At 37.0% G+C, this 14,966-nt stretch overlaps 1 protein-coding gene across 4 annotated transcripts in view; it reads right to left on the reverse strand.

The window, feature by feature from the left end:
* KIF16B (kinesin family member 16B) overlaps nt 1–14,966 on the reverse strand; it is a gene marked incomplete at its 3' end in the record, with an annotated part of 439,094 nt that overhangs the window by 367,811 nt on the left and 56,317 nt on the right. For all 4 annotated transcript variants that reach the window (XM_080683869.1, XM_080683868.1, XM_080683867.1 and 1 more), the window contains exons 10-12: nt 12,900–13,075; nt 5,183–5,248; nt 1,534–1,593 (exon numbers count right to left, since the gene is read on the reverse strand). In XM_080683869.1, coding sequence (XP_080539995.1) covers nt 1,534–1,593; nt 5,183–5,248; nt 12,900–13,075 — 302 coding nt within the window. The remainder of the gene's footprint in view (nt 1–1,533; nt 1,594–5,182; nt 5,249–12,899; nt 13,076–14,966) is intronic.

Here is a 14,966-nt window from a genome sequence, read left to right on the forward strand (position 1 = left end):
AAGCAAAAGGAAAAATTCCGGGTTCAGCACAATGGCACTCCGGAGGATCTCTTTGCAGAAACCACAACCCCAACTACAGCAGCAGGAGAGGCCGGACAGCGGGAGAGGCGAGGCGGCAGTCCTTCAGTTCACTGCTGCGGTCCCTCCTGTGCTAACAGGCACTATGTACACTGATGACTTTTCAAATAGCTAACTATTTGCTTTCTCTTTTCCCTAAATGGAACAGATCTGAGCCCTCTCTCTTTGGCAATTTACTGAGCAAAGTGTACATTGTGCCATGAAAGGTCAAACGACTTGGATTCATAGCCTGGGGCTGTGGCATCACTCAGGACAGTTGATGCCACTTAAATGATGAAAAACATTCACATCTTTGGAGGTGCTTACTCCATACCTGACTATCCCAAAATGTGAGTCAGGTCTCTGTTCAGTTTCCTGTACAAAAATCTCTCAACGAAGGAGAAGCTGAGGAAATAATATATTATCATCATAACCAGAAGGGAAGAAAAGAAAGCCCGGACCATCACAACCCACCACCACTGAGAATTGCAGCACAACCTCTGGCTTCATGAGAAACAGTCTTTTAACCTCCAGAACAGAATGAGCTGCCGAAATGGTACATGGAGAACCTTATTTAACAAGGCTGACACCACTTTTCAAGAGAGGGTTTAGACACACAACTGAATGGCAAGCCAGGCCTTCAAAAGTTTACCCCCAAGAAAGGGTAACTCGGTGCCCCGTTTTCATGTGAAGTTTCTGCCAAGATGTGCAGCCTAGCTAATATTAGAGGGGGCCTCAAAAACAAGCCTAGGATTCCACAGTCTCTAGATCACAGTCTCTCATGCATCAAGTCAGACAGAGTCATTCAAAGCACAAAATTCAATTCTGAACCCCAAATCTGGTGCTGCTGACCGTCTACAGACCACACGGATTTTCGATCAACTCAGCAAAAAGGGAACATAAAGAAACATGTACTTTGAGGCAGAGAATGGAAAATGGTATCCTTTCATGAGTCTTGCCAAATATGCAGACTATCAGTGTCTAACCCTTGAGACATACAGAAAAAAAAAAAAAAATCCAATAAGAAATCACTGGCTTAGGAGTTTCTGAAATCTAACCATGCTCTGCACACCTATTCTACAGTATTGCCATGGGAAGTTTTCTGTGGTTGTTGTTGTTGTTGTTGTTGTTTTAATTTAACACATCACTCTATACTGCGTTTAACAAAAGCAGAAAGGCAAAGTGGAATGTTAAATGGAGTTTAATATGTGCTGAGTCAAAAATGGAAAAACTCCAAGTGAAAGCAAACACCTCAGGTATCAACATCACCTCTACAGGTTAAAACACACACAGCTCTAACAGCTCTCTTTCTCCTTTCTCCAAAACCAAACCAGAACCCCAGTCCCCCAAGAGTCACTAATCAGCTCCATGAGCTTACCTTCAGCAAAGCACACAACAGCCATATTTGAAGGAAAAGAAACTTTCACCTATTTAAACCAACACAGTAAAATTAAGGAACCTTTTTATAGTCCTTACTTTCAAAATATTTTGGGTTTCATTCCACTTATTTGTCCATTCCTTGGTCAATTCTTGAACCTAAAAGAAAAAAATATACATTTGTGATTGCTCCATAAAAAAATATTTGTGATTTTTCTCATAGAAAGTTTCCAACTTTAATAGCTTTATGAAAGGATGTACTGTAATGTTTTAAATTGCATGGCAATTTCTAGCCCTGAAAGAACCATCACTAAATATAAATGAAACAGCTGATCTCATCCTACATTAAATGGGTTAATTTTTCCTGATTATACTTTAGGTCCTAAGAAATAATGTCTGACTTTTCTTTCTCATTACATGTGTGATTAAATAGCCTGGGATGCTGCAGTTTTCTTTTTAGGAGATAATCTGCTTTTGTAGCTAATTAATAGGGCCTACAAATCTCATTCTATCTTTAAAGGGGAGGGGGGGAGCTCTTTAATTGACTCTTAGTAAAAGCAAAAATCTTTTGATAAGAATCAGCCACTTTCTAGTCTGCTGAAACTAGGGAAGAAAATGTACCCAGCTATCCAACAAAGCAAGACTGGAAGTGGCTTCTCAAAGTTAATGAAAATATTCTGCTGGTTCCATAAAACTTTTAAAATAATCCTCGTGAATAAATCATTAAGAAGCAAAAAATGATTCCTTATGAAAAGGTAGAAAAAAAATGAATGAACAATGTGTTCTATGAAAAGGGATATACCTATGGCTGAAAGAGAGTGACTTCCAAGAGGCAGAGGGGGAGAGCACGTGCTTTCAAAGCCTTCGCCCCTCTTTACTCCAGTACTCCTTCCACCTCCCCACTCCCAACAGCAGACCATCCCACTGACACCTCCCGGTCTTCCCTCTGATAAGCTGCCTTATTTAACCAGGCCAAAGTGGATGCACCGAATGCATCTGCTTGTACTCTCACCACACAGAGGAAGATCCTTTCCACACACTTAATATCAAGTATAGTAACAGGAAAGGGCGTTCGTGTCTGCAATATTCCTGAAAGTGTTTGCAACTGAGGCGAAATGGAGGAACTGGACTCACAGTTTATCCCAGAGGAAAACCAAAACATATCTCATGCATCTAAATTGAACTGGCCATTCCTTTTACTCCTCAATTTACCTCTCATAGGGATGTACAACTTCTAAGTTAAAATAATGTTTCTTCTTTTTTACTAGCAATGTCAAAGTCTCTCATCTTCTTGGTAAAAAAAAAAAAAGAAAGAAAGAAAAAAAAAAAGAAACCTGACAGAGCCTCTCTAACTTTGTTTTTGCTTGTTTTTAATGGTTTGGTAAGACTATCCTGATCTATCTGGAACTGGCTGTATACTCCAAACCTTCATCACATGAGTGATGCCAACTCCACAGGCTCTGACAGCAGTAAATGCACATAGCTCTCAGGGCTTTTGTTTTCCAAAGCTTTCAGAGAGGAAATATTCTTATGCCTTTTCTCCCTACAGAAGGGGAGAGATCAGTGTGCTGAATTTACTAATTTATAGTAATAAATTAACAGATTCTCACTAGCAATTTCTCTGAGAAACACTAAGCATTCAATAATAAATGCTTCTTTATTTCACCAACATAGGTATATGCCCTCCCTGAACAAACATAAGCCAATCAATTCTTTTCCAATTCAATCAAATAATTCCAGCTTTAAACAAATGGTAAGTATGCCTTGAGTTTATTTTACTATTGAATTTAAAGCAAATAATCTCAATTCATAAAATTAAGAAAAATGAAAACATATGATATCACCTCTAACAATGTGATCAAGTAATAAAGATTTGTAGCCTTGCCAAAACCGGTTTGGCTCAGTGGATAGAGCATCGGCCTGCGGACTGAAGGGTCCCGGGTTCGATTCCGGTCAAGGGCATGTACCTTGGTTGCGGGCACATCCCCATTGGGAGGTGTGCAGGAGGCAGCTGATCGATGTTTCTCTCTCATCAATGTTTCTAGCTCTCTATCCCTCTCCCTTCCTCTCTGTAAAAAATCAATAAAATATATTAAAAAAAAAAAAAAAAAAAGATTTGTAGCCAAGCAGATGACAAACAATTTTAAAAGGTCAGCAAAAAAAATAGGTGATAATTTAGAAAATGTTATGAAAGATATAGGCAGTCACTTATGTCACAGCATGTATAATGCATTCAAATTTAAATGTATATTGGTTTCTATTAACTTGCTAGGTATTCCTGAAAACTATTATTAAGAAAAAATTTAAGATTATATCCAGACATTTCAAAGCACTCAAAATTAGAATATGAAGTACTAAATACAAAATTTCATGAGAAAAATAGGGATTAAGAAACTAATGATATTACTAGTGCTATTATCATCAAATTATTCATCATAATTATCCAGGGAAATGTCAACAAGTTCCTAACAACACCCAATTTATATCTTCAATATTGTATATTCTTGAAGGAGCTTCACCAAGAGAATCCAGTTTTCTTTCTCAGTCTGTTTTAACCATTCAGAACAATAAACAAAATCCAATCCAAAGTATGTTCTTAATGCCCATTTCTCTTTTCAAACAGAGTTATTTGCCCAGCTGGTGTGGTTCAGTGGTTGAGCATCAACCTATGAACGAAGAGGTCATAGTTCGATTCCCAGTCAGAGCACATGCCTATGTTGCAGGCTCAATCCCCAGGAGGGGGAATGCAGGAGGCAGCCGATCAATGGTTCTCTCTCATCATTGATGTTTCTATCTCTCTCTCCCTCTCCTTCCTCTCTGAAATCAATAAAAATATATCTTAAAAAATAATAAATAAATATAAATACATATATATGTATATACACTGAGTGGCCAGATTATTATGATCTCTGAACACATAATAATCTGGCCACTCAGTATACATATATATATATATATATGTATTAGAGACCAGGTGCATGAATTCATGCATGGGTGGGGGGTCTGGCCAGCCTGCCAGGGGGAGGGGACATGGGCGGTTGGCCGGCCTGCCTGCTGGTCGAACTCCTGGTTGAGGGGACAATTTGCATATTAGCCTTTTATTATATAGGATATACACTGAGTGGCCAATTATGGGTTCAGAGATCATAATAATCTGGCCATTCAGTGTATATGTGTGTGTATGTGTGTGTGCCTACAACAGCTCTTAGGATAACCTCGCTTCCGGTCACTCACTGCCACTCTGTCCCTGCCTCAGACCTCACCTAGCTTAAGAGAAACTAAGCATCTACCTAGAGTATCTCACAATTCCCCAAGTGCTGCATTTCCCTTTGAAAACAAAGTAAAGGAATGACAAAAAAACGTAAGGGTGGACAGGATTGTAGCTGTGGCTAAGCCATGGGGACCACTGCTGTTTCAGGAATGCTGAGCAGGGCCGCTCTCCCCGCAGGCCTCCTGTCTGCTCTGAAGGCCCAGCAGCCCAATTCATCCCTATGGTCTGCATATGAATTTCAGTTGCACTTCATCATGTGCCTGACAGACCCCATTTATTCAGTCAGAGAACATGATGAGATACATAAAAAGTCAACTATTGTGCTTCTTTAAAATTTATCACAGGTGGGGGTGGGGAGAATGTTAAGTGTAATGAAGAGAGAAAATGAGTCTCAAAGACAAGAACTAAAAAGCATGTCCTTAAAATAATAGTGGAAGTTATGATTTTGAAATAACAAGAAATCAAGGTATCACTTACTCTTGCTTCATTCTGCTGAAGTTTTTCCTCCATACTTAAGGCTGTGGGGGAGTCTAAAAGGGCAATCTATGATTTAAACCATAAGAAAGCAGCAATTAGTAAACAACAATAATCTAGAGGAAGGATTGCTCCATGATACAGTAAATTACCAGAAATTGTCAAATAAACTATTAAATAGCAGTAAAAAGTATTGTCCCAGACCCCCCAAAAAGTGTCAATCACACCACCAAGTCTTTACTGCATGGGCTACATATCTCATAATATTCAAAACCATGGTAGCCTGGTAAACCTACATTGGCAATACAAATCAGCAAAGTGAGAAACAGCCATACATGTAATATAACTAACATTTTCCCAAAATCACATATGACCTAAATAAATAGAGCCTAAAAACTTTGTTCACTTTGAATATGCACAAACTACAATAATTCAAAATATAAAAAGCTTAAGTCTTGTTCAGCCACAGGCTTCTGAAATCCATCTTTGTTGGCATATGCAAAGAAAACGCATTTATTTTCATTGCTGGGTGATATCCCATGTACGGTATGGCTACACCACAATCTATTTATCCACTTCCTCACCCATGTTGCTCAAAGGCATAAAGATTGATATGAGAACAATAAACACCAAAATCAGGTTAGAACTGGGGGGAAGAAGGTAGATAGAGAAGGGAGAGGCAATTGAAGCCAGGTGGGGTGGGGCACACAGGTGCTTTAACTACTTGTAACTCATCCAACAGGTAGGTAGCACACGGTGCTTCCTCAGATATCATAAGAAAGAATAAAGCAGGTCTTGCTCCCTCCCCTTCCCACAGGCAACCACCTCTATCCAATTTGCTGTATAAACTTGCAATTATTCTGGTCATATGCATGCATGTTTTTGCTGTTTATTTTTAAACATGAACACTATTCTGATTATTGCCTTTTTTACTCAACAATATATCTTGGGGGAAATTCAGTACAAATAAAACCACTTCATTCTTTTTAACAATTCTAATTCCACCATGGAGCAGAATTGTATGGATATTCTATAATTTATGTCAGTGCTCTACTATTAATGGAAATGCAGTTTTTTCTAACCTTCTGCTCTACCAGCAATGCTACAATGACTATCCCTATAATCGCTGCCTACAGTATGCATGGTTGTATCAACAGAATAAATTCCTAAGGGAAAATCTGTGACTCATCTATATGTACGATTTTTTTAATAGCCAAGTTGTCTTCCTCAGAGGCTGAATATTTTTTTCATTACTATTTACTTTTCAATTTCTATTTGAACAAATATAATTCCCATAAGGTGATCTCACTAGGCTCAGTTAAACATTCAGACTAACAAGACTACCATGGGCCACTCATGTACTTGGCATCTTTGTACTCAGCAGAAGGCAGAGCAGCCAGCAGGGAAGGGCAAGGTATCATGTGCACTCTGCAGCAGTCCCCACAGCTGTCCAGGAGTACTGTCTTTGGACCTCTTGAGGGGTCGAGACATGTGTGGGAACCAACATCTCTTGTAACAATGTCATAGGCATATCCTCCAGGGTCACCAGAAGGAACACACCTATTACAAGATTCACTGCTCTCAGGGAAACCCAAAACTAAGGCTTCTCAGCAGCACATTTATAGCTTATACAGAGTTCATCCTAATCCAGATGCAATTCACCAAGCAGGGGGTATTTTTATTAGAGATGTTGCCTGGTTATACATCCTAATCCAGATGCAATTCACCAAGCAGGGGGTATTTTTATTAGAGATGTTGCCTGGTTATACAGCTGGCATCACACTTTTATCCAGTTTACAGAGAATAAAACCAGCAAGTTAACTCCAGGTCAAATTCATCCTTAATGGAGGAAAAGAAGCTTTGCTAACACATTACTTCAATACATCACTGCACCTAGCATGTCCATGTCGTCTTACACATAGATGATACTCAATAAGTATTTTTCACTGAAGAAATGCAAGTGGCAGATATTATAATGACTGCATCATTGTATACGGTTGACAATTTTCAAAACAATTAATAACCCCCTTTATAACATGGTTCATTTTAAAGACTCCACTGTTAGAATGTTTCACCGGCAATCAAAGCTAAAACATTCCTACCACAACAACTCAGTAGATAATAACTGATTAAATATATGCACGCAGGCTACCATGATCACAACTTTTGGAAAATTATTTTAAAGCACACATAAATAAAGACCTACCTAAGTCCTTTCTAAAAGAAATTTTTGGTAAAACTAAAACTTTTGCAATTTACGTATTCTTTTGCAAACTGTCTTTTTTGAGGAAAAGTGTTCAGGATTAAATAATACTGATATTAAGTTTATGTGTTAAATCAAGAGTAACACTACATAAAAACTTCAGCAATATCAACTCTACTAATGACATATACAAGAAACTCTTGCCTCCAACCCTTGCCAATATACTGTCCAATCAAGTGTTTTGATTTTTGGCCATGTGAGGTGAAAAGGGCATCTCACTGTTTTTTAAGAACTTTGAGGTATAATTTACATATAGTAAAATACACAGCTTGATAACTATGTATCTATTTACATATACATATTTATCTCACTATTCTTAATATTTGCATTTCTATATTTCAAATGACATTGAGCATACTTCCAGATGTTTAGAGGCCATTTGTAACTTTTTTCCTATGAATTATGCTCATATTCTCCCATTCACTTTTCTGTTGGATCATAATCTTCTTGGTTTTTAATGGCACTTCTCATAAGAAAAGTAGTCTTTTGTTGCATGAGTTGGCAATCTTTTTCCTGGTTTGTACTGATTCCAGCAGATTTTCATTATGCAATGTAAACATGCTGTCTTCACTCATTTTTGTCTAGGTGAGGTCTCATAAAATGAGAAAGAGGAATACAAGTTCCCTGTGACAAATATGTATATGGCTCTGTCTCCTGCAATTTCCTACAGGTTTTTTTTTTTCTATTTGTTTCATTATTTTTTTTTATTTTTCAATTAGTTTACATTCAATATTGTTTTGTATTAGCTTCAGGTATACAGCATAGTGGAAGACAATCATTTACTTTACAAAGTGTTACCCCCAATATTTCAAGTACCCACCTGGCACCATACATAGTTATTGCAATATTATTGACTATATTCCCTATGCTGTACTTTACACCTCTGACTATTTTGTAACTAGCAATTTATAGTTCTTAATCTCTTCACCTTTTTCACCCGTCTCCCCAACACCCCTTCCTCTGACAGCCATCAGTCTGTTCTCTCTGTGTGTTTCTATTTTGTTTGTTCATTTATTCTGCTCTTTAGATTCCACATATAAGGGAAATTATATGGTATTTGTCTTTCTCTGACTGACTTATTTCACTTAGCTTAACACCCTATAGGGCCATCCATTCTGTTACAAATGGTAAGATTTCACTCTTTTTTATGGCCAGGTAATACTCCATTGTATATATGTACCACACTTTTTATCCATTCATCTACTGATGGGCACTTGCATTGTTTTCATATCTTGGCTATTGGAAATAACTCTGCAATAAATATAGGGGTGCATATATTCTTTCAAATTAGTGTTTCTGGTTTCTTTGGCTATATAACCAGAAGTGAAATTGCTGGGTCATAAGGCAATTCCATTTTTAATTTTTTGACGAACCTTCATTCTATTTTCCATACTGGCTGAACTAGTCTGCATTCCCACCAACAGTGCATTACGGTTTCTTTTTCTCCACATCTTCGCCAATATTTATTGACTTACTGATGATAGCCATTCTGATAGGTATGACTTGGTATCTCATTGTGGTTTTAATTTGCATTTCTCTGATAGTTTGAACACCTTTTCATATGTTTATTGGCAATCTCCATGTCTTCTCTTGAGAAGTGGCTATTACCTAGAGTTTTGTTTTTCTTTTATGAAAGCTGACATCATACTTGACTATAATTATGAATTGCACTCTTTGTGGTGATAAGGTGCTTTTTTTAAGCTCATATAATGCTGTTTTTACACTGTTTACTTTCCCCTTGAATTAGCTGGTAGATATTTGTCCATCCTTACAAACATCATATAACTGAGCTTTCCTGTGTGACCATAAGAGTTATCTATCTTAATATTGATATTTCTATTACCTATCTACTATTTAAAGCTTATTGGTGACTCCAGATAATGAGGAATTCATCCTACTTTCAACTTCTCTCATTGTGTTTTTTTTGCTTCCTGACTTTTGTTGTTCATTTCATTTCTATATTGTTTCATTTTCTTGTTACCTCCAGATAAATTCAAGAGAGAAGAGTTAAGAGACATTTTCTCTCTGCCAAATTCAAAGCACAAGTCTGAAAATATGCTTTAAATATAATAAAAGAGAACATTTGAAAATACAAAATATCCAAATGCTCAATTTCATTAATCTTCTGAGAAGTACAAACTAATATAATCAGTGATATCACTATGCATCCATCAGAATGATTACAGTAAAAAATGGACAGTACCAAGTGTTGACAAGGACCTGAAGGAACTACACCTGGCACTTTCATATACTGATGGTGGAGTATAAATAGGTATCCACTAAAACTGGACATATGTACACTCATAGGAAATGTATCTTCATGTTCACTAAAAGACATGTAGAAGAAAGTCCACAGCATCACAACAGCACCAAAAAAGAAACTCCCCAAATCCCCATCAAAAAGAGAACATACAAATGAGTTGGGAAACATTTATATATTAGAATACAATCTAGAAATGAAAATAAACAGCTCTATAACTACATGCACCAAAGTGCATGAATCTCACAAATACAACATTGAGTGAAAGAAGTAAGGTCAAGAATATATACTGCATGATTCCATTTATGTAAAGAACAAAAATAGGCAAAACTAAAGACTAATCTATGCCTTTAGAAGTCATGATATGGTTACCCTTAAAGGGAAGGGTGGATAGTACCTAGAAAGGAACATTAAGGGGGACTTCTAGGCTGCTGGTAATGTTCTGTTCCTTGATGTGGGTGCAGGATAGAGGGGTGATTTCATCTTGTAAAAATTCACTGACCTGTATACTTATATAAATGTAATTTTTGCACATATATAATACTTCAATAAAGAGTTCACATACATATATAAATGACTACATATATATTTATCTATATCTATGTAGTAGGAGAAGCGAATCCAATATATGTCAAAATATTTTGTTTTATTAAAATTGTGATTTTAAAACTCTATGCACATGACATTTAGATTGGCAAATAAATAAAATTATCAAAAGAAGTTGATTTTTATTTAACTGTACCAAATGACCCTAGAAATGGAACTTTGATTTGAGTAACATTCACAATGAACCATGGCAGCATTTGGAATACAAGAATGTGGGAATAGAGCAATATCATCAGAAAAACGTAAACAGAGATTTTTTTAATGGGCACTAAGAACACCTGCTTATTTTATTAGGCATCACAAATTTAATTAATCTTGAATAAGCCTATATTATCTCATAATTTATAGCTTCATAGTGTGATAAATTATTTTGAATTGGACTCCTGTTTTTATTTTAATGTATTGAGTTTATCAAGGAATTTTATCTTCAGTGTGTTATAACATAGACTTAACTACCTTTTCCATCCTCACCCCAAAAACTACAGCAACAAAAATACTTCTTTAATTACAGTAGTCTTTGGTCATGCAAAAAAACAAAATAAAAGATCACAAAATATAAGGCAACTGGCATACACAATATCTCTGAAGACATTCCCCAGGAGCTTTTCTGCCCACATGATAAGGCTCCTTTCAAAAATTTCCTCTGTTTAATTTTAAAAGGCTAATCTTCTTTTTCCTTCACTCTCATAACTTAGTAAAACATTAAAAGAAGTTGCATAAGAATTTCCCAAATACTTTCCTTCACATATAGTAGTTTGGGTGATCCCATAAAATCATACTTAAATGTTTACTTCAGATAAATAATGTTTTAAAAACACTGAAAAGATCCCAATGACAAGGTGTATAAGTAAAAATAACTATTGGGTTCATGTCATAAGTTATATTGCCTGATAACAACACATAACAGCTGGACTATTTGTTCTGACAACTTCCTTACACACACAGGATAGCTCCCCATCAAAAAGTAAAATGTATGTGGACATGTTTTTAAGTGTAATGAGCAATTCCTGCACAACTGTTGTCCAGCATCTTTTGGGAAATAACTTCAGTTGTATTTCAGGTCACAGGAAACACAGTAGGATTTTCATCCTGTCAATATCTTCATAGGTAAAACCACTTATGTCAAAGGCTTCACGGGACATATATTCCTAGATAGAAAGCTGCTCTAGAGAGGGCACTTGGCATTTAAAGAAAACTAATATTTAGTGATACACTTGACACCTACTCATAGGTTAAGAAAGTGGGAAGAAATGTATCTTCGTTTATTTCTAACTCCAATCTAATGCAAACATTTTGAAAAGCTATCTTTGATTTTAAGAGTGGCCTTTTGTTACAAGTGTCTAGACCTATAAGAACCTAGTTCACACTATTCATCAAGAATATAACTCTTGCTCTGGATGATTTGGCTCAGTGGATAGAGTGTCGGCCTGGGGACTGAAGGGTCCCAGGGTCAATTCTGGTCAAGAGCACATGCCCAGGTTGCAGGCTCGATCCCTAGTAGCAGGCATACAAGAGGCAGCCAACCAATGATTCTCTCTTATCATTGATGTTTCTATCTCTCTCTCCCTTTCTCTATGATATACACACACACACACACACACACACATATATACATATATATATATATGTATATATGTGTGTGTGTGTGTGTGTGTATGTGTGTGTGTGTGTGTGTGTATATATATATATATATATATATATATATATATATATATATATATATGCTCTGACCTGGCCAATGTGGCTTAATGGTTGAGCATCAATCTATGAACCAGAAAGGCATGGTTCAATTCCCGGCCAGAGTACATACCTGGGTTGTGAGCTCAATCCCCAGTGTGGGGCATGCAGGAGGCAGCCAATCGCTGATTCTGTCTCATCATTGATGTTTCTCTCTCTCTCCCTCTCCCTCTCCCTTCCTCTCTGAAATCAATAAAAATACATTTTTTTAAATAAAAGAATGTAACTATGAATGTACACTCTGCAGATTACAAGTAAATTCACTGTGAAAAACAAAGGGACAAGGCCCCTTCCCTAGAATCCCCAAAGATGCTGAAATGAGGCTGTTCCTACAATCAAACAAGGCCCCAGGAATATCGTCTCAGCCAGGCTACAGGTATGCCACACATGTCACTGTGTCACCATAACCACCTCTGCAAAGGACAGTACAGAACAAAAACTCAGAAAGGTGTTCAAGCTAGTTTTTCCTTCCTTCTGTTAAAATACATCTTCAAGTCACAAAATGCACAAATAGATTTTTAAATATAATTCCAAGGACCTCCATTTCCTTACACTAATGGAGATTATGCTGCTAATCCTATTGCATGCTAGATTTCCATCCATAATTGGTAACTATTAGATAGTTAATCATTTCAGATTTAGTGGATAAAATCTTACCTACATAAGGAGCACATAATAAAGGTAAAGACAATGGAAGAGTGATGTAAAGGAGAGACTAGCTAACTCATTCAAGCTTTACTTAGCACTTATTTACTCAAATCAATACAATAAGTGAGATAATTATCTCATTAAGATCTAGAAATAGATGCCATTACTCAAAGAAAATTATCCATAAATCTCAGAAAAAACCCGACCTGATTTCCTTGAGCAAGCAGTGTTTTCAGTCTGGCTATTTCAGCTCGCAGCTCACGGATGAGTTTGACGTTGGCGTCCTCATTAATGGTAGGCTTGTTGATGATATTTTTGGCTCTATTTGCATAGCGAAGAGTACTTAGGGTTTCTCCATAATTGACATCAGCAGGTGAAATGGCTATGAAGAATGAATTCAAAAAATAATTTATCCGGCACTCTGTGTTTCCTTTCACACAAAGTTGGCTTGTAATTTAAAAGTCAGATTAACCCCAGGTCATTAAATAAATATTCCCTGCCACAGTAATGAATATTAAAAATTATCTAAGATTTATAGGAAAAGCACTCACTATACTAAATTAAATGTCATTTGGCACTTCTTAGGTATAGAATCAGCCACCGAACAACTCTAAAATGAGATATGAGGTCCTCCACTGTAGGTTAGGGAGCTTTCTCTGTTAAAAATATTGGAAGAATGCCCAGCTAGCATGGCTCAGTGATAGAGTGTTGAACTATGAACCAAAATGTCACAGTTTGATTCCCGGTCGGGGCACATGCTGGGGTTGCAGGCTCGATCCCCTGGTGGGGGGCAGCCGATCAATGATTCTAGCTCATCATTGATGTTTCTATCTCTCTCTCCCTCTCTCTTCCACTCTGAAACCAATAAAAAAATATTTTTAAAAATATATTGGAAGAAGAGGAATTCAAGAGTACAGTAGTAGCCCCTCTTCATTGGGGTGGGGCACATGTTCCAGCCCCCCAGTGGATGCCTGAAAGCACTGATAGTACCAAACCCTGACTGACACCTTCATCTCTTCTGGAAATGTGTCGGCAGCTTTATGGGCAGACACAGCCTCTGCAGTCATTTTTATATTTTTCAGTTCAACCCTACTCCTGAATCTGTGTAACCATCCCTTACTTACAGTAAATGGCTGGTGTCACCTGTTTCTGCTCATGTCTTCCAGCCACAACTGTATGCCTTTTCTATCCTAACTAAGTGCTTATCACACACTGTGGTCGTAACTATGAAGTCTGAGGTGCAACAGCAAAAACAGCATGAATTTCTTTTCTTTTTCCACAATGTCATGGATAGAAGATTTATTCTCACCACGGATACATCAGCATACGATTTTTTTATTATTATTATTAAGCTGAGAACTTTCACTTTTCACTTAAAAGAAACCCTTTATGAAGTCTATCTGGCATATCCAAATTACCAGCCTTAGTACTCTTACACTTTGGGGCCATTATCAGGTAAAATAAGGGTTACTTGAACCCAAGCACTGTGATACCAGGACAGTGGATATGATAACTAAGAGGGCTGCTAAATGACATATATAGTGTGGAGACGCTAGACAAAGGCATGATCACATCTTGGGTAGGACTGAGCAAGATGCTAGAGATTTTGTTACTGCTACTCAGAATGGTACACAATTTAAAACTTATCAGTTGTTTATTTCTGGAATTTTCCATTTAATATATTCAGACCAAAGTTGACCATGAGTAACTGAAAACGCAGAAAGCGATTAGGGGAAACTACTGTATTTGTACTTCTCAGTATTAAGTAGGAGTTAAAGTATTTTTTGAAGTTCTGGTAAAGTCTATCATCTATAAAAATTCAGAGGCTGAAATTTTTGAAAGAGTCAGTGTATCAGTTCATTCTTTTCCTCATAAAGCTGTGGTTAATTGCACCCTCTTCCCCTCCACAAAATGTAGGGCTTAGGTGGCTACATAATGCATCTGGGGTGCACACCCCAGAGTAGATCCCCTACCCAGTTAATACATGGCAGACAGAGTCAGGGAGACGTGGAGACAGGGGAAGGGAAAAGGAGGCGAAAGGGGGGGAAAGTATGGTTAGGAGGGAAACAGGGTTTAAGTTGTCCTCAAGAGTTATCTTCCCTTTGTACATTTTTCCCTGTTCTGTTTCTTTCAGTTCATTAGTGAAAATATAGAAGTAAAGTATATTGCTGTTATTATTGTTACTTATTGTATTTATTAGGTCTTTTTCCTCTCAATTCTTAATATTAAATTCCACATGTATGGTTTTAAAATTTTTAAGTAAAAAGCAAAGG

This window comes from Plecotus auritus (genome assembly GCF_963455305.1).
Source record: "Plecotus auritus genome assembly, chromosome: 8".
NCBI lineage: Eukaryota > Metazoa > Chordata > Mammalia > Chiroptera > Vespertilionidae > Plecotus > Plecotus auritus.